Source organism: Leptidea sinapis, chromosome Z (assembly GCF_905404315.1).
Source record: "Leptidea sinapis chromosome Z, ilLepSina1.1, whole genome shotgun sequence".
In the NCBI taxonomy this organism is placed as follows: Eukaryota; Metazoa; Arthropoda; class Insecta; order Lepidoptera; family Pieridae; genus Leptidea; species Leptidea sinapis.
This window is the reverse complement of record NC_066312.1, coordinates 4526742-4551268: the sequence shown is the minus strand read 5'-3', so window position 1 is coordinate 4551268 and position 24527 is coordinate 4526742. Positions and strand designations below refer to the sequence as shown.

The 24527-nt window shown below is 32.9% G+C and overlaps 1 protein-coding gene across 4 annotated transcripts in view; it reads left to right on the top strand.

Moving 5' to 3' along the window:
* Positions 1–23191, top strand: part of LOC126978662 (aldo-keto reductase AKR2E4-like) — a 28678-nt gene extending 5487 nt beyond the window's left edge. The window contains exons 1-7 of one of the 4 annotated variants that reach the window (XM_050827656.1): positions 8308–8354; positions 10843–10934; positions 13506–13692; positions 14867–14983; positions 15722–15889; positions 17328–17528; positions 19453–23191. In XM_050827656.1, coding sequence (XP_050683613.1) covers positions 8325–8354; positions 10843–10934; positions 13506–13692; positions 14867–14983; positions 15722–15889; positions 17328–17528; positions 19453–19680 — 1023 coding nt within the window. In that variant the 5' untranslated portion in view covers positions 8308–8324 and the 3' untranslated portion in view covers positions 19681–23191. Of the gene's footprint in view, positions 1–8307; positions 8355–9290; positions 9348–10842; positions 10939–13505; positions 13693–14866; positions 14984–15721; positions 15890–17327; positions 17529–19452 lie in introns of those variants that run through there. The other 3 variants (XM_050827655.1, XM_050827654.1, XM_050827653.1) reach the window with 3 other exon arrangements.
* Positions 23192–24527: the final 1336 nt, after the last annotated feature.

Genomic DNA, 24527 nt, shown 5'->3' with positions numbered 1-24527 from the left:
ATACTTCGCGCCAGTCTACATTTTCTCTACGCCATTAGCCAGTGACTTTGTTCAAGATGTTTTCTGAAATTTCTCTATAATCCTTATGGTATTTCTTATGAAATTCACGTTTATTCAATACGGGTTTCACTAAAATATGGAGTGATTCATTTGGAAGGTATAGGTGAATAATATGTTTAGGTTTTTGTGCATAATGGTTGAAATGTAACGGTGATTGTTGAAAATTTCTGTAAAAATCAAGCTGGCAATATAGAAAAATAATGTATAATAGGATTACTATTGTTACAATATATATTATTTGCCAATTGTAAAGCTATTAAGATAGATCAGATATAATAAAAGGCATAAAAACATTTATTTTCTCAAAATTTATTCTTTTTTTTTTATGGAATAGGCGGACTTATTATATGATTCCTTTAGAATTCTTTTTGATGTAATTTCTAATAACTACTAGATACTACTACCGCTTGGGAAACAAATGGCGCTCTAAGAGAGAAGAAGCGGCGCTGAAACTCTCCCAGGATTCTTTTTTTGCGCTCTTTTCAATAAAAATATACAATATTGTATAGTCATTTCTATCGCTATAAAAAAATCACAATCTAGTCCCAGGCTGTCCGATAATTTAGATATTCATCCCTCAGATCATATTATTACAATTCAAACAAATTTGATAAGAGTTATCTTAAACAAAAACGTAGATTTGGAGCAGAGCGTCGAGCTGCCTGGAAGTCCCCACAATGCAAGGTCACTCCAATATCCAATCGTAGTAGTACCAATACAATTGAGTCGGGAACAACAGTTGAACTATCTTCCGTACTTTGTGTGTAATGTTACCACTTTTAAAAGTGAGATTGAATAACTGTAGGCTACGTTTGATTTTAACTGTGCTGAGATGTATGAGGATGACTTACAGTCGTTCGAAGAACGTCGTTCGTCGTTCGTACATAAGCGAACAACTTAAAATCTTTGTGCTGCACAGTCAAGATCAAAGATCCCGATCTAGCAAATACAGTCCATCAGCTAGAAGTACCTTCCAATTGAGCTCATTGATATTTACTAATCTGTACTAATATTATAAAGCTGCAGTGTTTGTTTGAACGCGCTAATCTCTGGTACTACTGGTCCGATTTGAATGATTCTTTCAGTGTTGGGAGTCCATTTATCGAGGAAGGCTATAGGCTATGTTTTTTTTTTCAAAATTAGGGATCCGTAATAAAATTGCTATTTTGTAACACAAGGTGTAAAATCGAAAACCTATTTTTGCGTGCGCTGCAAAAACTATGGACAATAGAACAAAATGATGTACAGGCTATAATATAGGCAATATTTTATTACTTATAAAACTATCGCGTGAATTATACATTATATGGCAAAACAACGTTTGCCATATAGCCATCAGCTAGTTAATAATATAAGACTAGAAATAAGGCATTGCTTGTAACTAATTCTAGTAGGCTTCATAAGATACATAATAGCTTTAAGGGTAAATGTATACACTTCTATAATAAAGTCGCAGCCACTGTTCAGGCATTATCTATAAATAAATTTAAATGTTTTATAAAAAAATGGCTTTGTCATAAATCCTATTACTCCACTGCTGAATATCTAAATGATCGGACAGCCTGAGACTAGTTTGTGATTATTTTATAGCGATACAAATGACTGTACAATATTTTATATTTTTATTGAAAAGAGCTCAAAAAAAGAATGCTGGGAGAGTTTCTTGCGCCGCTTCCTCTCTCTCAGAGCGCCATTTGTTTCCGAAGCGGTAGTAGTATCTAATAGTTATTAGAAATGACATCAAAAAGAATTCTATAGGAATCAATTTTGAGAAAATAAATGCCTTTTATGCCTTTTTTAATAATTGGGTCCATTTATTTTACAACTGCTTAAGCACCAACCGCAACACGACTACGTAAATCCATACCCCCTTTATATATCCGTATACTCGAACTCATTATTCTTTCATAAGTATGTCACGTTGCCTCTCAGTGATATAATCAAAGGATCAATAAACCGAGACTGTGTTATTGACATTTGACATTGAAAGCGCTGTTTCAGTACGTCTCCACACATATCTTATAAGGGTCAAGGCGGCAGATCACTCCAGTACTTATCTGTCGTGGCTTCACTACTGTTTATCATGGAAATACATGCATATAAATTTATTTTCATTATCTCTGCAGGATAGTACCAGTAACTAAGACCAGTACCTCCATTAACCGAGGTTCTCAGTCGCAGGATCATTATATCTCTCACTAATTAATATAATACCGCTTAAATCCACTTATTTCAAACGTTAAATGTATATATAATAAGTCCTACGGGAGTGAAAAGCCATCGCCACAGTGGGGGTGGGACATATCAAAGCCCTCAAACTTCAAGCAGAGGGTACTACTAACTTAGTGCATGATAATTTTATTTGCTGTTGATGACCTTCCGACCGGTCAAATCGCGTCAAGATGTGTACCAGGAGAACATGGAGCAGTAAGAGATACATTGTACTTGGTAGTATCAAGCTACAATGTTGCAGCCACACACACTGTCAGATCTAACGTTAGTCACTCCTCATACGTCGCACACATCGATATCCACTGATCAAGATATTCTAGGTCTATACCACGCCGGCGCCGTCACTTAATATAATATAACTAACTTGACTATATTTACTTAAGTCAAGGCTTCAGTGCATTCAGGTATTCGCTTTACTATAAGTTATAACTAAATATTATAGAAGATACATAAAAACATATTCTCTCACTTTCTTCACTAATTATTATTATCTTTGTTTCAACAACCCTCACGTAGTTCTATTATTGTTGATAGCTCGACTCCCGGCCTGTGTTCAGTTCCAACATCTCCCATCTCAGGACCGAGAGAGTTCCGGTCCAGACTCTAGAGATATTGTAACAAGGTAGTACTTTTTCGGTACATACAATTGAAAAGTTATTAAAGCAATAATAATAGTAGGTAACAAATATTTCGGAAAATGTGAAGTGTTTAATGATATTTAAGGTAAAATTACGAACATAATAATTAAAACACAAAGTGAAAAGATATATTGTGTGTAACATTAATATGAAAATTAATAATTGCCGTTTGTATTAATATTATTGTACTGAAATGTGTATTCTGTATCTATTTAAAATTAATTTCTCATACCAAATTATATGATATTAATATAATTGTATAATTAAGAATATGATAATTAATTTTATTCAATGATGTATGTACACAGTAAACGAACTATTTATTCATTTTTGTCCTAAAAAGTTCTGGGATATTGTGAAATTTTATAAAACATTTATAAAACAGATATTTTTGTACAATTTAAATCTTATATCGATAGTCTTATTAAATCGATAAAGAGTAAACTTTTATTGTTAATTTAATAAAAGTTTAACAGTGTTTCTTAATAAATAAATAAATTAATCATAATTTCAAAAAAGGGAATCAAATTGATTACAACAGTGCCGTGGGGGTTGATGTGATTCATGAACTAATTGTATAAATAATTTCCAGTAGATTTATATATAACATATATAAAGGTCTATATTACTACTATGATATAGAGTGCTTAGTTCAATCACACCGTCATATACTCCACGGTAAGGTCATATCGGCACACTGTCGTACCGTTTCCTGTGTAACTCACGGACTCCCCACAACCACTACTGTTCGAATGATATATTAACTGAACTTGTAATAAACATTGTTAGCGTGATCTAGTTTAGCTGGCTGAAACTTTAATATTAAAGCGTGTTAAGTACATATGACAACTCAAACATAATCTAAGACTTTAGTTCTTAATTATAAATTAAAAAAAACTACTAATAATTAATCGTGCTGTAGTGAAAAAACAAAATTTCAGAGTTACTTTACAGTTTTACGTGTATAACGCCATCTAGTATAAAACACGGATATATGATAATTATTTACAGGAACCGGAACTCGTGCGCACAATAATTATAAGTACCCACAACTTTATATTTCAATACAAAGTTTGTTCGTATTTCAAATCATTTCTCATATTGTAAACATTGATTGTTACCTTAAGTGTTGATTATTTACATACAGACAGACAGTGTAGACCGTGACAGTGACCACATAACGATATAACATTGATAATAAACTAAAACGACAAACTGATACTGTATTGTAAACAAAAATACAAATAACGTGCTGATGATATAATAATGACAAACACTTTCGATAAAACAATAATCTAAGATAAACAAATGAAACAGTAAGTACACTCTTATGTCAATATTGCTTAGTAATGTATGTATGATGAGTTAGTATGATCTTGTTTTCAATAGTTGTAAATATATAATAAACTAGCTGACCCGACAGACGTTGTTCTGTTCATAATAAAAAAAACTCTTGCGGATGGAATTTTGGAAAATCCGTTCTTAGCTGACCTCTACTCGATGAATAGAATAGTCTTTAGCTCAAATGGTTCCAGAGATATCGTGATGAGTGACAATATACGTGAAAATCTCGTATATATATAATATATAGATAAAGAATTTAATGATTCTAGATCAATATCAAACACACTGTGTTTTGTTATCTTATATAATTATAAAACACTGTTTAAGAACTAAAATGATGTTTTACAACTTGTAACTAATTCTAGTAGGCTTCATAAGATACATAATAGCTTTAAAGGTAAATGTATACACTTCTACAATAAAGTCCCAGCCACTGTTCAGGCATTATCTATAAATAAATTTAAATGTTTTATAAAAAAATGGCTCTGTCGTAAATCCTATTACTCCACTGCTGAATATCTAAATGATCGGACAGCCTGGGACTAGATTGTGATTATTTTATAGCGACTGTACAATATTGTATATTTTTATTGAAAAGAGCGCATAAAAAAAGAATGCTGGGAGAGTTTCTTGCGCCGCTTCTTCTCTCTCAGAGCGCCATTTGTTTCCGAAGCGGTAGTAGTATCTAGTAGTATAAGAAATGACATCAAAAAGAATTCTAATGGAATCAATTTTGAGAAAATAAATGCCTTTTATGCCTTTTAGAGGAACCACAATAGAATACTTTCATTTGAGGTTGATTACGACTTGGTTATTCGATGAATTCCGAAGAAAACGGGTTTTGGTAGATATATATAGACAGGCGGATGTTCTTAGAAGGGCGAAATAATTATATTAAAATGTTAATGTTATGAGTATAAAGTGCATAATGTTTTTGGTTAGTGTAGTTGTTGATAGTGATTGAAATAAGTTTATATCTACACTAGCCGTTTCCGCCCGCTTTACTGTGCAATTTAAAAAGGAAATAAATTAAGTTTTATTCATCTTATTACAAATACAATAAAAAATATAATAATACAATAAAATACCCAAAAACATCTAGGATAAATTTCCCATCGAATGGTGGTAGTTTTATATCGATACGATCAGTGGTTTAGGCGTGAATGAGCCTCAAACAAAGACAATTATCATTTTATATATATAGATATCTTGTTTCATACGTCATGTTTGATACTTAAGTAATGTAATGGTTATGTTGTACACAATCTCAAAGCGTTGGTGACGCAATAGGTAGGTACGTTGACTCTCGCAAAGGCGCCCCGGGTTCGATTCTCGCCCGCCACTAACCGATTTGTTTTGGGAACGTTTATTTGATTTTTTATAAATTTATATATCTCTTGTGATTCATCTGGTGTTACGTGACCTACATATATTATATACTCAACTTGCAAACAACATATTTTTTTTATTCTAATCAGTATTTTAAAATCACACCACCATCGTTATACATGTGGCAATTTCACTTTGCCTCCAGCACAACATATTCCAGTAGATTCGTCACAGTATTTTGACGCCTTACAATATTTAAAAATTACTGTCATTTCGCGCACTTATCAGTAAAGTATCAATATCACAAAACATAAACAAAAAAAAAGCACACCACTTAAAATGTCACTATCACAAATGATAACCGATGTAAAGAAAGTTCTCGCGATAGTCGTCACTCACAAAGATAGAAGGATGCACTCTTTGTCTAAGGTATCGATCGACATAGTGGATGGATCGACATATTGGTTCTCAAATGTCAAATATTATAGTTAGGTTCATAAATTTAATTTGTGATTTATCAATCTACATAATAATAATCTGATAGATAGTTATGTACTTAATATACCAACTATAGTTAGCTAAAATTAAGTTTATTTATTACCTCCTGAGAAAATTAGAAAGATATAAAGATCCTAATTAGTTATTCATTTTGAACTATTCTTTCAATTAAATTTCTGAACGACGAGGGAGATATCAAAAGGAAAAACAAATTTGTTATTATTATTCTGAGCATTTTCATACAAATAAATCAAGATTAAAATTAGCCTAATCGGTCCAGCCGTTCTCGAGTTTTAGCGCGACCAACGAACAGCAATTCATTTTCAGCACACATATATATATATATGATGTTAAGTAAATAGCTATAAGTTTATTTTTACAAATAAATAAATAATCAGTTATTCACACACAACCGAGCATTACTACCAAACTGGTTAATTATAATATTGTTATCTCGTTTTATTTATGAAGATAAATATAAAAACTGAGAGTATTCCGACCACAGTACAGAAATAACAGTCTGTTACTAATTTTAGTTGATTTTTTTGACATCGCGTGCGAAATGAGTTTTATTTTCAAGTGGGACTTCTTTACACAACGGTGCCCTTTTCTACCGCCAAGCAGTATGATGTCTCGATATTGTTTTTACGATACTTTGGAATATAGGTAGTTAACACAGTCCTCCAGCTTAATTGTTGATTACGCTTCGTTTTGTTGTCTTAAAAAAAAATCAATATTCAAAATCACTTTATTCATGTAGGTAAATAAAAATAATTTTCTTATTGAATTTACCGCTACTTCGTAAAGGGTTGAGCTAATAAGAAGAAGTAGCAAGAAACTCATTGCCACTCTTTTTAGTCAAGATTTACATTTTAATTGTTTTACAAATCATTCCAATTACAATATATGCAAAGTGACGCAACAAACATACTCAAATGTCAAAAACTGAAAGGCTTACACTAGTAAGTCAAAAAAGAAAAAAAAAGTAAATTAATACTTATAAACACAAGAGTTATTGAGAAAAGTAGATGCATCAATCCACACATACCGCAAATAAATAGAGGCATTATTTGAGCATTTCATAAAATAAAATATATAATAACTTTAACTATAAGATAACTAAATAAAGGAAATAATAATAGAAAAAACATATCAAGCAGATCTTCCGGTAACCAGATCATCCAGCCACCATGAGTAGCGCCCGTTCACGAGCATGACGCATGGACCAGCCATCGCCTCCCTCGACCGTATACCCTTATAGACCATAGACCTTATGTAAACCTATAAGTGTAGCTAACGCATCCTTCATCTTCAATTCTTCTTCAATGCGCATTAGCGTAGCTACAAACTTGTTTATACTTACCCATAATAATTACTTATTTTATGTGGTCGTCCGGCTGCGTACCTGCGGCTAGCATGATGCTAATATAACCTGATCCACATTGAAGTTAATGACTGGATAACTGGTTTTGTTTGTTTATAATCCAATTCACTAGAGTCAATACCTTCCTTACTTTTGGTTTTTAATATTGTTTTGCATAACTTGCAATGAGCGATTCTCTCCTAACACAGATTATCTAAATCTATCAGGAGAGTTTCATACGTGATTGTAAATGACTGTGTACAAATAAAGAAATTTTGAATTGAAAATAAAATTGAATTTGAAATTGAATTGCATTGCATTCTTTGGATGAGTGCAGCGCGGACCGATCGCCGTGTAGATCTTTAGGGGAGGACTTCCACCTGAAATGTTGATCCATTAATATGGTCTTTTTGGAAGTTTATATTATATTATAACTTTTGAATTGCTTTTGCCATAATCAAGTGATAGCCGAGTGATATCGGGGCGAACTTTTAATTGAGTATATTTTGTAAATTGCAACAATTATCTGTTAATCAGTTTAAATTGTAGATTACACTGGTAAAGTCTAAGGTGTCTCAGGTAAACAATGTCAATGTTCTGGTTTAAGTAAGCATATTACAAACTTCAATTGTAAAAATATTACATTTGAGTTGTTAGTTTTAATGCTATTATATTTAGTCAAGCATAGATCAACTTATTATTCGAAATATATTTCATCTCTAACGAATAGCCGAATAATTTCATTTTTACGTATGATAATATCATACTGCATATTTCTGACTGTGGCTCGGCTTCTGTTGTCTTGTCTTCTCGCTACTTTGCAGCTAGTATCCTACTTACTTCGACTGACTATCAACGCGATGTTCGTCTTTCTGTTTGTTATTACAACGGTGAGTATTTATTTCGTTTCAAATTATGCAATAAAGACCTTACAAATAACCATGGCATAAAGTTATACCTGGAAACATACCAAGTATAAAAAGAACCAAATTACAAATAGTAATTTACAACGAGTATGTCGCTGACAAAACTAAACTAGTTTATTTGATTATTTTTTGTTCTGTAGACTGTATTTTAACTACTATTAATTGAATATAAGGTTATGGATAAGAATAGCATAGTCTTAGAGAAATATATAATGTTTTTATTGAACTTGAGAATCTTTATGATTTGTACAATGAGTAACCGTTGCAAATATTGATTTTCTAATCGTGGAATGCTCTAGATACCAATTATTTAGTATTCAGGTTTGTGTATTCACTGTTAAACAGTCTTTCTTTGTCGAATCTTCCTCGATTCCGGAACATCTTCCTAATTACGACAGCTTATATTGACATTTTGGGCGTCATTCGAGTGACTTTCGGTTTCGTGGTTCTTGGAAGACAATGCCAAATTGGCCTAAAAAAAGCTTGCGGTGCTCAATAAGGCAAACGTTGCTTCTCGCGAGAAATTCCACCCGCTTCTCTGTTTCTTGTCTCAAATTCTTTCCTTGTCTCTATTGGATCTATTAAATATATCTTTACTATTTAAAAACAATACAACTTAACGCTTATTTTAATAGTGTTCTTTATTTATTTTTTTAGCGTAGTAATTAAAATTATCTAATGAATTTCATTTATGTGGGTTTGTGTGTTGATAATAATTGTTAAAGATATAATATGTGTTAAACGAGGATTCAGAAAGTAGTAAAGTAATTATGAAGTGTATCTAAAAATGAAAAATAATATGTGTTTTGAAATAAGTGTGTATAAAAAAGCTGTGTTGTTTATCCGCAGGTATAAAAATACAAAAAGTGGTGAGTGTAAAAGAAATTGGAAGTAAAATCCTGATCAGTTCAGAAAATGTATGAATGTTCAAAAGGAAGTTTTCATTGTAGAACTAAGGTGTGACAAATATATTTCAATTTGTGTAGAGTTTTTAGAGTTGTTATTAAGTTATCTGACGGTGTTTATTTATGTTCAAGTTTTGTTAGAGTTCACGAAAACAAAGCATTAACAATAACATACGATAGATAAGAAAGTTAAAGTAAAGAAGTTGCTTGTTAATTAGAACCGTAGAAATAAAAGTATAAGAAACTAATGAGCTACGGGAAGCTTAGATGAGATAAATAGTGTAATTAAAATTGAGAAAAACGGCACACAAATAAAAGATTAGATAAAATAAATAGATTAAATTATTAAAACTAAAAATAAAACGATTTATTAAAAACACGAAGAAGACGAATCATTAATACAATTGTTTAAACAATATAATTATAATATACTTATTTCATTTAAAAGAGGATACATCAACAGATAGGTGGGTTATGTATGAGATGTGATACCTTGAATGATTTTTATAAAACGTATTCATTTATGAAAGTTGGGGTTAAAAATATAAGCATGTTATAATAATGTAAGTGTAATAAAATCTATTTACTTGAGAACACGATTGTACTTTTGAAGGAAAATTATGATGCGAAGATTAATAATAATATTAAGATTAAGCGAAGTACCTACTTGTTATTGTTTGTTTAGTTTGTTATTGTATCTTAAGTATGTTTACATTATATGTAGTTATAAGGTACTCCATCCTGCCATCTAGTTAGTTCCCCCAGTTCCTTCAGTGCCTTCAGTTCCGTCAATTACTTCCACTCCTCCACTTAGTTCCTTCAATAAGTTACTGCGAGTTATTTGCAGTGATAATTGTAAGTTCATTTTTATATTTTTCCTAAACTCTTATAACGTCGTCTGAATCTGCTGTTCTTATTTTAAAGGACCCTCTGACCACACGAATATAACAATTCTCTCAAAACTAATACCACAACGAGTTAAGAAAAGGTATAATTAAACTGACTGGATTAACCAAAACGTTCGGTGGCCGACATGTCTTCTATTGACGCTTTTATAACGACGTTGTAAAAGCTGATGTGTGAATGAGGGTTTTGCTCAAGTACATCTTATAAATTTATGTTTGTATCTATATTATGTGTAGATATGATACAAAAGTAATGCCTTGCGAGTAACAAAAACATCAATCTTACAGTATTATAATTGTGTTTTCCATAACATAACTTAGCAGAGATAAATACACTATTATCTAGTAACTAGTTGATCGTTATTAAGTTGTACAATATTTGTCACTTCTTTAACATTTGATATAAATGAAGTATATTAACAATTTTTTTGGTTTTTTACCACTAAGAAGTTAGATTAAGAAGGGTTCATATTATCAACATATTTTGTGAAAAAACGGATTAATTAAAACACGATTGACGTGTCATCAGCAGTCAAATCAACTCTCTAATTAGCCTGAGCAAGAGAAGGGAGAAAAAGAAAGAAAAATCTCCTTCCAACCTTGTTCTAGATTCTCCCTCACATATATTCATTTCTATTTCAGGTAGGTGCTAGCGGTAGCGAAGTGCCAAGAATCAAGTTGAGTAACGGAGCAGAGATGCCAGCAATCGCTCTCGGGGCTTACCTCGGATTTGATGAGGTAAAACTTCTTCTGAATAAGACCGTTAGCAGAACTGTTTCAGTTGATATAACTCTGATTTGGGCACAAATTGAGCAACAGCTATGAGCTGAATAACTATCACTTATTGTGTAATATCAGCATTACATGTATTAAAAGGTAACAGTCGCCCAAAGAGCTGTATATTGAGTCTGTGTTACCTATAATACAGCATAATGGCTGATAAAAGATTCTGAAATAGTTAGCTTACTGCTAACATTAAAAAAGCCAGTCCTAGTAACCATTACATTATCCAAACGAGTGTTGTAATGTTGTACTGAATTTCATTACAACACTCGTATCATATTATGGGTGTAGATAGTCTTGTATGCAACTGTTGATAATTAGGTATTAAAACACTCATGTTTTTCATTGTCATTATCACGCTCGGGTTCGCCTCGTGTGATTAACACACATTCGTGTTTTATTACACGACAGTTGCATAAATAACTATATCAGCACAAATTACAGACCATGTTCTTCTTAACGCCTCTACGAGTTGAGAGTCCACTGGTGGCAGAAAAGTAAATAATTTTCACCTATATTTGCACCGGTTTTAATTGTAGGTATAAGTAGCTAATGTTTATAAGTTAGTGTTTGTGGTGAAAATGGTATATAGTTTTCGGTAAGTATTTGGTATTTTCCTCGATATATCAAATATCAAAATGTTCACGAATTTTTTACGCGCTCTCAAAATATCATATAGAAAAATAAAAATATATTTAATTTTGCACAATATGTAATAAGAAAATAAGCTGTTTACTAGTTTCTTTATTTTATTTTATTCGGAAAACTTACAGTTTACACCAATACAGTTCTCACATATATGTATTAACAAGAGCAATTATCGTAATATACATTAAGAAAAAAAAAATTGAACACAGGTAACCGTGAAATACTAAGCTATCTGTACGAATTTTAAGGATCCGTAGAATTTTTTACACAATTTATCGTATGTCTATCTTTTTATATTATATCGTTACACCTCTAGAATCACTCATCCGGATTATTGTAATTTTTTTTTAAAGCTCGTGGTTTTCAATAATAGTATTAACACTTGCACTATAAAAAAGGTTTTTTACCGTATTTATAAACATTTTGCTATTGACAACGGTAAATAAGTGTGTGATTGCTCGATTGATAATTAACTTTACCTATGCGATTCCGAGCAGAACCCGTTTGATCAAAACAGCCCTCTCATTCTGTTTTGAAAGTCGTATAATGTAATGTAATAAGTACATTACATCTATTTCCTTTACAGGCTGTAAAAATTGTGCAAGCAATCGAAAACTGTATACAAAAACATGAGCGTCGTTCCCTTGCTGTGGGAAAGGAATGGAGGTATAAACTGGCTTCCAAGAAACCTTAAATATTCCTTAAAAATAATAAAGATGGAAACTTCAAACCGGGGCCAGGTGGAACTCTTTTATAATTGAACCTATTAATTATGTGTAATGGGCATCAACAATAAATAAAAGAATAACATAATAATTAACAAGTCTATTAATTTTTAAATAGCTTACATAATAATTTGGAAATAAACATTATAATATAGAACTTTGATTTGTTTTTGTTGCTTAAATTTTTATTCTTATTTAATTAGTAATATTCTCCATATTTATTTAAAACTGTTGTTGTAAATGTTACAAACATACTATATTATTTTATCGTTTACTACTATATTATTTATAATACTATATATTTATTAACAAAATGGAACGATTATAGTTTATTTTAATTAGTATGGGTCACTAGGCGGCTGCTGGTACCAGCGCTGTATTGGTATGATGCCAATGCTGCAAGAAGCTGGGTCAGTCCCTTAAATGATTCATAATTTAAAAAAAGAAATCCATTTATGACTGCAAGTACACAATTATCCAGGGCAACTAAATGTGTTATTTTTTTTCATTTTACCGATTATGACCGCCTATTTTATGTTTCAATAATAGACAATTTTCTACAATTTGTTTAAATTTCTTCCATTTTTTTATGGAATTTTCACCTGACTGAAAATAATATGTAGGGAACTCCTTAACGATGTAACTTGGTATACAAGTCTACTGGCAGCTTGGACAGCTTCGCTGATCCGTTGGCAGAAACAACTGCCGTCGCTTTGGTAGCCAGTAACTCTTTTGAGGCGCGCAGATAGTATTGAAGAAACATTGCATTGTAAATAATTTATTCATTGTATATTATATCGTATAGTAGTATATTGTACATTCTTCGCGATTCTGGGGGCCGTGAGTCTAGTGTCTCCACAGCAAACGCCCATGACTGTAACTCATTTAGACTTAACCAAAAGTAAATTGCTAACGTGAAAATTTTGCTTGCTGTTTTATAATGAGGGGGTGCAATACGTGAGTACGAGTGGATCGTGGTATGCATATAGTAATTTGTCAATGTACTGTCACTCCATTGTAGCTGCGAACTGAGAACGACTGCCATGTCTTATGAGCGGTCATTTATGATAGCTATTTCTTCAGACAAATGTAACATAATAAGCCTACTGTACTAATACTCTCCATTCTATGACATAATCTAAAACATTTCCAGAACGGTATAATTCGTCCTCGGGAGCACAATTTACGTGACGTCATCGTTCGAGCTATTGACGTGGGCTACAGACACTTCGACACCGCCTCCATTTACGAGACCGAAGCGGAGGTTGGGCAGGCCGTGCGTTTGAAGATAGCTGAGGGGGCCGTGCACAGACACGATATATTTATCACTACAAAGGTATCAACTTACTCATTACATCGTTTTGGGCTTGTACGAAAACTTTTGGCATTTATTTATTTAGAATAGTCTAAGACCAGAAATAAAACGTCTAGTATCTTTGGGTGTTCTTAGCCCAACGGTTGCTGCGGTTGTTTCTTAGTCCGATACACCTTTCATAATTCTTGGTTTGTTATTGGATCTCAAACTGTTGCTTCATTGCATATTCTAGGATGACTTGGGATTCCCTTTTTTATTTGTATGCAATTTGGTATCATAAATGATTCCTCTAACTGCTGGCTAGCTTCCTTTCTTTCTTTTATGACAATAAGGGACGAGTCGAGAAGAATGTTCAGCTGATGTTAATTGATACGCCCTGCCTATTACAATGTAGTGCTCAGGATTCTTGAAAATTCCAAAATTCTGAGTGGCACTACAATTGCGCTTGCCACCTTGAGGCATAAGATGTTAAGTCTCATTTGTATAGTAATTTCACTAGCTATCTTCTGCGATTATTATATAGAACAGCAACACACATCTTTTATCGTACTTTTTAGTGACATCTAAAGAAATAAAAAAATAGTATTTTATTTTTTCAACTAACGGTGACCAAGTGCGCTTCTTTTCACCTAAACAAAAAATATATATTTTAGTTTTATTTAAAATATTTTTAGTTAATTATCTCATAGAATTATTGATACAGAAATAAATTGAAATTGAAATATTTTAAGGGTTACTAATCGAAATAAAAGCTAGCTAGATCAAACTGAACACAGTGTGCAAAATATTTGGGAGCTCTTCGGATACAGAACTGACACGAAATATTTTTATTTATTTTTCAAACCTTGTAAGTTGACTGACATTTATTTATCAAATTAGCCATACCTCAATTTTTACTGAGCATCACTCCGTCATCCAAAATTGGCGAGACGTTACTGCAATTCAAGCCACTGCCTGCAACTGTAGCTATAACAAATAGTTGCTCGAATCAGCGATCATCTTGACTAGCTAGTGGTCAACGAGGTCCTAGGGTAGCCGATCACGGTCCTCCCTAGGACCTCGAATGTGATAGGCTGATACTACAAGAACTCTCTTTCAAATTAATGTTAAAGATAATAAAATCTTTAACATTAATTTGAAATTATCAAGTTAAAAAGTATTTTTGGAAAATTTAAATGGCGTTTAAATGTTATAGCTCTGGAATACTCAGCACAGAAGGGATCAAGTAGTATCCTCATTGAAGGAGAGTTTGAAGAAGATGGGACTTAGTTATGTGGACTTATATCTGATGCATTGGCCGATAGGACTTAATGTAAGTATCGTTGCTAATCATGAAATGTATTGCAGTATGCATCCAGCTTTGTAGAGATTTAACGTGAAACGCTCATTAGCTGACTACAATCTTTAGGACGCCTTCACACGTAAGTTATGTAAGAGTGGCGTTGAAACTCAAATAATCATTTTAGTGTCTGCAAAGATATCCAATTTTTGACCGAGTTACATGGATATCGGAGTTCAATGATTTGCTCTATTCAAGTGATTTGGCATAACATCTAAATTTTTATTCTATGACGCTGCGCCCACATATAAACATTGGCAGTTGTAGTGACTCCCGATAAAAGTGAGAACTTTTAGTATTAAAATTTGAAATTTCATAATGCTTAAAAATAACTAAATTATTGATTACAATTTTTTTAAAGCTTATTAAAAATACTTTTTTACTCTATTTAATTACTTATAATATGTAGCACAGATGGATAGCTACAGATACACTGCTATAACCATTTCGGTGACGCGAACGTAAGATACTCCACCCATCCAAAAAGCGTTTAACTATATATATTTTTTAATAATTTATTTATCGCGTGCACCAGTCATGAGCATATAGATGAACTCATAAGATTTTCTTCTACGATATAAGCCCAACGCGGCTAAAGAAGCTTTCACATGAAAAATATCCTTTTGTTTTCGTATATACACCTTATATTAACACAAATGAATACTTCGACCCTATGCAACTTTTATTATTCCAAAACATCGTTATCTTTAGGAAGATTATTCATACTCCGACGCGGATTACATGGAGACCTGGCGAGGATTGGAAGACGCGCAGTGGCTTGGTTTGACCAGGTCTATTGGAGTCTCCAACTTTAACCAGGATCAACTCCAAAGGGTTATTGCTGAAGGAAGTATTAAGCCCGTCGCTTTGCAGATTGAAGTAAGTTTAATGGCTAGTTAGCACAATGTTTAATCTCGCTTCGTTTAATTTCGAACAAACCTGAGATTGTGGAGTCGAAATGCTTCTTAAAGAAAGCTACGAAAGAAAACCTTATGAAAACCATTTTGATATTATAATGTTGCAAACCATAAATGTCAAAAACCTTTGTTTTAAATAAAAGGGAATATATGTAAAAACGCAAATTTAGAATTTCGGCGTCACAGTGGTACGTGACATATCTAAAAATTCGAGATGACTTCTCTTAGTCATCGGTAACTAACAAGGGAACTTCGTTTCAAGCCAAAACCAACGAGAACAAAATTAAAAGTATATAGTCAAATTTGCCACTCTTTTACTAAAAATTCACTGTATCAGAATTCTACTTAATGTTTACACAATTTTTGGCAGCACAAATTACTGCAATATTTAGACTTACCTATGTAAAATTAATAATATATTGTAAAATAACCATCTGTATCTCGCGAATTTATGTGGCGAATGAAAGTAAGACAAAGTCAGTCACATGCAGAAAAGGATGCGATTGTAAATATTTGGTTCTGTACAATACCCAAACCTAGCAAAGTTTGCTTGAGCATGTCTTTCGATACCCTGCAGCAGCGTATACCGTGACATATTTTTTTCGGAAGCTAGTTGTAATGCGAAACAGTACGTTTCCCCTTAATGCAGAGAAACTGTTATTATTCATCATAATTCGCTCTTGGTGCAGTACGAGTATTGATATTCTTCATTGTGAACTAAAAAAATAATTGATATTATATATATATTATTAATTGATTGCATCATTAAAATAATATGTTAGTAACATAGAATAATTAACCAGCCCCAATAAACATAATATTTGGGGGATAAATAAAATGCTTCTTAAGGAAAGAAAGTCGCAACTCTTTTGATTCGTACTCGTTCACTATTCGGTATCCACACGGATATTCATTCAGAACAGAGATAGTTATTGGACATCCGTTTTATCTCTAAATTAATTATTATGAATGAGGATATTCTACGGAGAACATCTTATACTACCTGGAAAAGCTTACGCTGAAATTACCGAAATTTTAAAATGTGTGAATAAATGTACTATTTAAGAAAAAGGTGGTGGTATCTGTCCTCTAGCCGTGGGTAAAGTCACGTTTCTAGAATTTGTTGTAGAAACATTTTTCCTATCTTGTCAAGTAAATTCATCCCAACTCAGTTGGGCGTTGGCTGCAAAGGTGGTTAAACTTTTCCGAAGAGTAGTAGAAGTGAATAATGCTTTTAATTCAGTTGATAGTGAAGCTAATTCAACTCCTTCGATCTAATATTGAATTTGTAAATGTTATAACCATCCAAATTATTATTCAAAAGTATGTCGTCTTCTGTTGGCTGTCAGCAGGATTAGTGGAACTCCACAACAATTTGTTTAATGTTTTTATATTTTCAGATACATCCTCAATTAGTTCAGCAAGAGTTGGTGGATTTCGCCCAAAGACAAGGTATTGTTGTCATGGGATACTCACCCTTCGGCTCCTTGGTGAAGAGGTTCGGAGTGAAACTCCCTGGGCCTCAGATTGATGACTCCACTCTTGTTGAGATTGCTAAGAAGTTTAATAAAACTACACCACAAGTGGTACTGCGTTGGCTGGTATGAAATCATTTTATTGTACCAGTAGAATAAGCGGCAACCACAATTTAAATACTAGAAATAACTAAAAGCTGCTGGTGCTAGGGGCACTAGGCTTTGTTAAGGTATACAATTCTTTTGCATGCAACGGTATTAAATTTTACAATAAATTACCCAAAAGTGTAACTAAATTATCAATAAATAAAATTAAATCATTTATTAAACACACACTCATGTCGAAGGCTTAATCATCATCAAACTTATATAATAATATTATCCCGAGTATGTTTTGTATACTTAAGGTAAGATTGTACCATTAAATTTTTATGAACAATTACAGTTAATGTAACAAAAATTGTTTTTGGATTATTTATTGAAAAATTGGTTTTTAATATTTAAAGAAAATTGAGCACAGGTTTTTATAAGGTGTATTATTACCTCCACACATTCTAATCGGTTCCATATATCTGATTAATGATAAATGGTTTTGCAGAATGTTGTTTCATTATTTTGGATTCACTGATCTTCGTGCTGCCACTGTCGTCGGCACAAGATTTCTTCCATATAAACCTTTTTCTTAACTGTTCCAAACATGCTCAATGGGACAAAAAGATCCGGTCTGCGCGCTGACCAATTCATAGTACGTAACTCATCGTTTTCTCAATATTGTCGAACTTCTGCAGTAGACGTGGAGTCATGATTTTGAATTAGAATAAAATTTTCTCCTATTAATCCCATGTTCCATCCAGCTTGAGCATCTAATATGTTATGTATATAGTGTTGTGCCGTCAAACCACATCTTCTACTGTTTGGACGAACCTATCGATGAACACATTCCGTTCGCCAAATCATCAAAACGCCACCCCACACACCATACACGATCCGCCTCCAAAAGGAACACCCTCCACGGAACTTTGAGCATCTCTCCACGTCGACGACTCTTCTGCGACGACCTGCACCATTAAAAATTTCAGTCCAATTGAGATGATCACGCGCATGTATGCTGTGAGCTACAGACAGCTTTGGGCCATTTGTTGGACTAAAAGTGACGATTGCCGATTTCTAAGTCTATTTCTTATAGTTCGTGCACTCACGTTTAGTCCACGCACTGGCAAACTTACGCGGCACTTTCGAAAGTCACTTTCTTTAGAAGTATTAAGGCGTAGGAATTCTCAATTTGTGAATACAATAAATAGACTAAGAAGCTTTTTCCGTCAAGAATTCTGAAAAATTGTAACTCCGGAAACAACCCATAGAGACATTGGATGGGCTTTGAGAAAAATTGTAGCTGAAGCTTAGAAGAAGCACCGGAAAAGAAAAAGAGGAACGCTACGCAAAAACAAGACCTACAAAAGCTCATAAGACAGATAGTGGGCTTTAAGAAAATCTTGTTGTTGATATTCAAGAAGTAGAAGTTACCGGAAAGAAACAGATTTGAATTATCTTCAAATATAAATGAGATGCCATCAAAAACATTACTTGTAAAAAAATTAAGTAACATCTAAGTTCTTCTACCGTAAAAAGTTGTGAGATATATGTAATACCAAGTCAGTCAATTTATTTAGCCCCTACTTAGGGGTCCCTAACATCGTATAGTGACTATATCAATATTGAAACAACAACGTTGAATCGTTGTCTCGTATTTGTTTATACGAGTAATATTATAGTAACTATACCACACAATATACTTACCAGTCAGCATTGGCGTAAACAATCACATAAAAAATACCTTTGCAATATTTAATGAATGTAACCCTCTTTTTGTATTAATGCACTATTTTACTCAGATCTGAGACATGTATTTTCGAATGGGTGATGGAAGTGATATTTTAAAGAAATATTGTTCAGTTTCTTGCCGATTCTTCTCAATATAACTTTTGACTATTCAAACGTATTCTATCTCAATAAAAATAATTGATTTTATTAAAATTAAAGAGTTTTTCAGGTAGACAGAAACATCGTCCCGATAGCAAAAACCATGAGCTGCAAAAGGCTGAAGGAAAACATCAACATTTTCGACTTCCAACTGAACGATGCAGACAAAACCAAAATTAATAACTTCAATGAGAACCGACGCTACACGTTTCCAACGTTTTGGCAATCTCACTTGTATTACCCGTTTGAGAAGGTTGACAATCCATCTACGGTTAATCCGTTTATGCCAAAAACTTAGCGGAATATTTCCTAGTTTCATCAAAATACTAAGTTTAACCAAAGTAAGTTTAAGAGCGCGGCCCTGAGTAAGTAAAACATCGCAGTTTTAGCGTGACACGTGTAGGGATGTCGACAGAGTATCGACGAAAAAATCTAAGATCTAAATTTTTTATCCGTAACTTCACTAACATCAAATCTATAACAAACACGTAAAATTCTCTGATATTTTAATAGTTTTTTTTTAGTAAAACTCAAAATAAATTAAACTATTAATTAAAAAATTAATATTAGAATGAACCTACTAAAGTAAACGAGGCTGACCTATTTGAAAATAATTAATAATTAATTTAAGAGGCAGTCTTAAAGAAAATAATTTTATTAGTCTTTTATCTCGAACATGTTCTACTTATAACGTTTTTTACTTACCTTGGTTTTATAATGTGCGTGTACTTTTCCTGAAGAGTTGCTTAGACTGTAGAACGGATTGCCAAGCTCAGATAATAATATGTTTAGAATTATCATAATTTTAGAATTATAGTATGGAGTCTCTTTTTACATGTTTTTCTACACCTCTACTTTTATTTGTCATTTATATAGCTACGATCAGTAATATAAGTAAATATTTCATTAAATATTTGTAAAAGTCTCTCTATGGCCTAAACAATGTTTACAGTACTATGATGTCGCCAAAAAAGCACAGTTATGTTGGTGCCATAGACATCTTAATTTAGATTAGGTTTGGTAGGTTCCTTAGATAATTTATACGTCGAGATAGTGCCTCTTGCTGTTAGACATTCGATAAAAACAGGCTAGGAATATTAATTTAGTGTGCGTGACAAGCTACGTCTTACACTCGCGATTTGTATGATACTTTGTGTTAGTGTGCGTGCATTTCTCAAAATAGAGGTTACTTCTAAATTAAATTTTTTTCGACGTTTTCACAGCTGTCATAGTTTATCTAGATTCTAGACGTATAAAATGATCTAATGTAGGTTCTACAAATGATTTGAGTTTACTTTAGTGTTAATTCCGCCAATATTTGTCTTTAAACAATTCGACACGTGTTTCGCCTCTACACAAGGCATCCTCAGGACGTGTTGTCTCGCCAAAATCTGGCACGAGACATATCAAACACTAAAGAAAACTCAAATCATTTGTATGATTATGGATTTCCGCAAAGTAACGCCTACTTCAATAAATTTTAATGTAGGTTCATAAAAATATTAGATTAGATAGTACATTCAATATTACAAACATAATATTTTCATAATTGAATCATTAGACTTAACATTTTAATATCAACTTAAGGAAATGACTTGTTAATATAATTTTGCCAAGATGCTGCTATATATTTTGTAATTTTCAATTTTCCCGCGTATTCTATATGTACCTTTGCCATTATTTTAAGGAAAAATTAATCCACTCACCAGAGATAAGTATTAAGCGGCAACTCGAAAATTTGTGGTATTTATGTGTAAGTCAAATTTAACGTAAGCAGTAACGCTGTCTTTAACATAGACTGCGGAATGTGTTGCACCATGGCATAGTTAAATAGTGAAATAATAAGTCAATATCGAATATTTATTTGAAACTAGACATGTTGCTATTAAGGTATTTAATATTAACAATATATATAACCGGCGAAGATTGGCCGATTACGGTTAACGGCCGTTTTCAATAACCCTAAGTTTAACTTACAGTTACATTGCTGTCACGTTTAATGACAAGATCTTATCTATCCATAGTTATAGTCCAATGCTATCTGTCAATAGGTTATTGAAATGTAAGTAAGCGTAAAAGGATAGATTTGTCTACGTCTAGTAAGTTAAACTAAAGATAGATAGGTTATTGAAAACGGCCGTAGATCTTTAATGTTATTACGTCATCTAAAAATTTTCAAATGGTGCAACTCATTTTTAGTTTAACCGGTACTTTAACATGTTTGGTGCAACCCACTCTAGTTTTGATGTAGATCTGATGATGTAGCCGTAGCAGATTTTTTTCTCGTTTGATTTCATCACAATCTGTAGAACACGCGGACGAACGAACAAAATGAATGAATGTTGAAATATTAATTTGTAAGAAGTAAATGTATGTTACTCGTACGAATAGTAAAAGCATTCGTTAAAATTATTTTTTAGCTTATCATTATAATTCTGAATTATACAGTATTATTTATAAGTGTACAAACACACATGTAAAAGGGTGCCAATTATTCAGATTATACATAGGTTTATTAGAGTAATTCCAATTATTTGTGCTTGTTATTATAATAGACGACTGCAATGACCACTTATCATTTTGTGAACCACCTGCTGCTGTAAAGGCGGCGAATGTCCTTCACCAACCACACTCAATAAATTGAATGTGATTGGAGACGCCTACCACGAGGTGAGGCTTGCAGGCTGCATCTGAACGTTGTGCTCGGGAAGCGAAGCGCCTGCTGTGTGTTTCACATGATGCAATACCCCAATGTCTCAGAAAAATTACGTAGAGAACAGCATGGATGGTGTTTAGTGACATAACGCTCACTAGTATGTCTGTCATCAACAACCAGCATGATGGTAGGTGCTCACCTTCGTACTCCTCACTCTCACGGCTCACTCCACGTTCAATACTTTCTATCAAATTATAAGACGACCTGTATAGCCGAGTGGTTAGCGACCCTACCTACTAAGCTAGAGGTCCCGGGTTCGAATCCCGGTAGGTGCAAGCATTTATATGATGAATATGGATGTTTGTTTCCAAGTCATGGATGTTTAAATGTATTTATGCATGTTTATATGTATTTTCATAAGAATTTATGTATGTTTAAGTAAGTATATTGTATTAAATATATCATTTTCTTGTAACCCATAACACAGGCTATATATGCTTAACTTGAGGCAAGATAATTTGTGTAAAAAGTGTGTCAATATTATTATATTATTATTATTATAAGAAAATATCTCTGCCACCCGGGACGTTTTAGAATATCAATCAAGTTCGCAACTCGTAATCCATTCATTTGTTGGTGTGGCCACCTGATGTGAACAGATCACGATACATAAACCTGAACGCTCTGTCTGCCCTTTTACTCAAGACCATCTTGACAGATATGGATAGAGGCTATAGTGTAAGTAATTAATGAACTATTTTATAAATATCTTATTGTTTTTATATAACGTTAGGTGTTACAGAAAGTGCTGGTGCGTTTATGTACGACAATGTTCGAGCATACTTTACTATTACTCAACACGAAGTCCGGATCTTAATCCCATTGAGCATCTATGGGATTTTCTAAAACGATATGTTAAAGCGTCACAGTCAATCCACAGAACATCCGAGTGCTAAAATTGTTATTACGACCAGGGAGCGTATTCCACAAGAACCCGTAAAGAAACTCGTCCAAAGCATGCCACTAAGAATAATTGCAGAAGATATTTCAGCCAGCGGAAGCCACACTGCATATTAATTTTAATTTTATTATTTTGTAACTTAAAGATCAAACTAAATTAATAATCAAACAAAAGTGTTTTCACATCAATAAAGGTATTTTATTTTGTTGCATAAAATCTCTTTAACAATTACTGTTGAAGGGATTTGCGCGGCGGCGGCGAGAGTCAATATTACTAGCTTTTAGTTACCTACCTTTACACAATTCCGGATTCAATGATAATAAGATACCATCTCTGAGAGGATTGTTTTTTCAAATTAATAGGAGGCGATCTTCAAGGCCTACCGTACCCTATCCAATAAAAAGAATTATCAAAATCGAACAACTCTGTAAATAGTTATGCGTGGTCCTACTTAAAAAAAATATAAAAACGTCGATTGAAATATTTGATGACATAATACAACCACAACAGATTGTTCCTGGTTAGCAGAAGATAATAATTATTCATTTCAAACAAGAGTTCAAACCAGTTCTCAACGTTGGTACCAGAATGCCATCTATTAATACTAATCGGAGGCCCCTGGATTCCCATGTACTTAATAATTCTCTAATTGCAACAAATTTGATTTAGTTCGTTAAAGAAACCATAGATGTCTCTTTTTAAAACATTAGTAGGCAAAATTCTAAAAGTGTTTCCATAGTATTTTGATCTAAGAATATGTTATGTTGTTCTAGGTTTACATAGATACAAACATACACATAATCATTCCTGTATCCCAAAGGAGTGGGCTCACATTACGAACGTCCGTTTATCATAGTCCTGACCTGACAAAGTGACATACTTTCCCGACATACTTTTTTGAGTGCCGAATGCTTAGAGCCCACTTGATGCCCTGAGGGGGTGTACCACCTTACCGCACTGCATAAGGCCTTCCATATCTGCCTCAATTCATGCGGGAAGTGATGTGGTTACACCAGGGTTTACCCATATATGAAATAAGCTATTATGGTTTTTCAATTTTCCAACACCAAAGATGAAATTGCAAGTGTTGTATGTGACTAATAAATAACTAATAAGTATAATATATAATATAATCAGAGTCTATCTATAATCTAAGTCTATCTAAACATATCATTAAATCGTAACAAAGTAAAACCTGCACAATAAGGTCTAGACGACAATTTGTGTGAAATTGTGTCAATTATCTATAAATAATTTTTAATGTGTTTCTGGTTTTCGAATTTATAAAACATAATATAAGGTTTATTTGACGCCTGATAAGATCGGCAACGTTCTTGTGCTTCCTCTGGTGTTACAACAGAGTATGGAGTGATCACATACCACTAGGTGACCAGTATGCTAATTTGTTCTCCTATTCCATTAAAAAATTTGAATTCAAATAAGGACTGTGAATATACATACAGTATGTATGCTGATCCGACAGACGTTGTTCTGTACATAATAAATAAAATATTTTTTTTTTATAAAT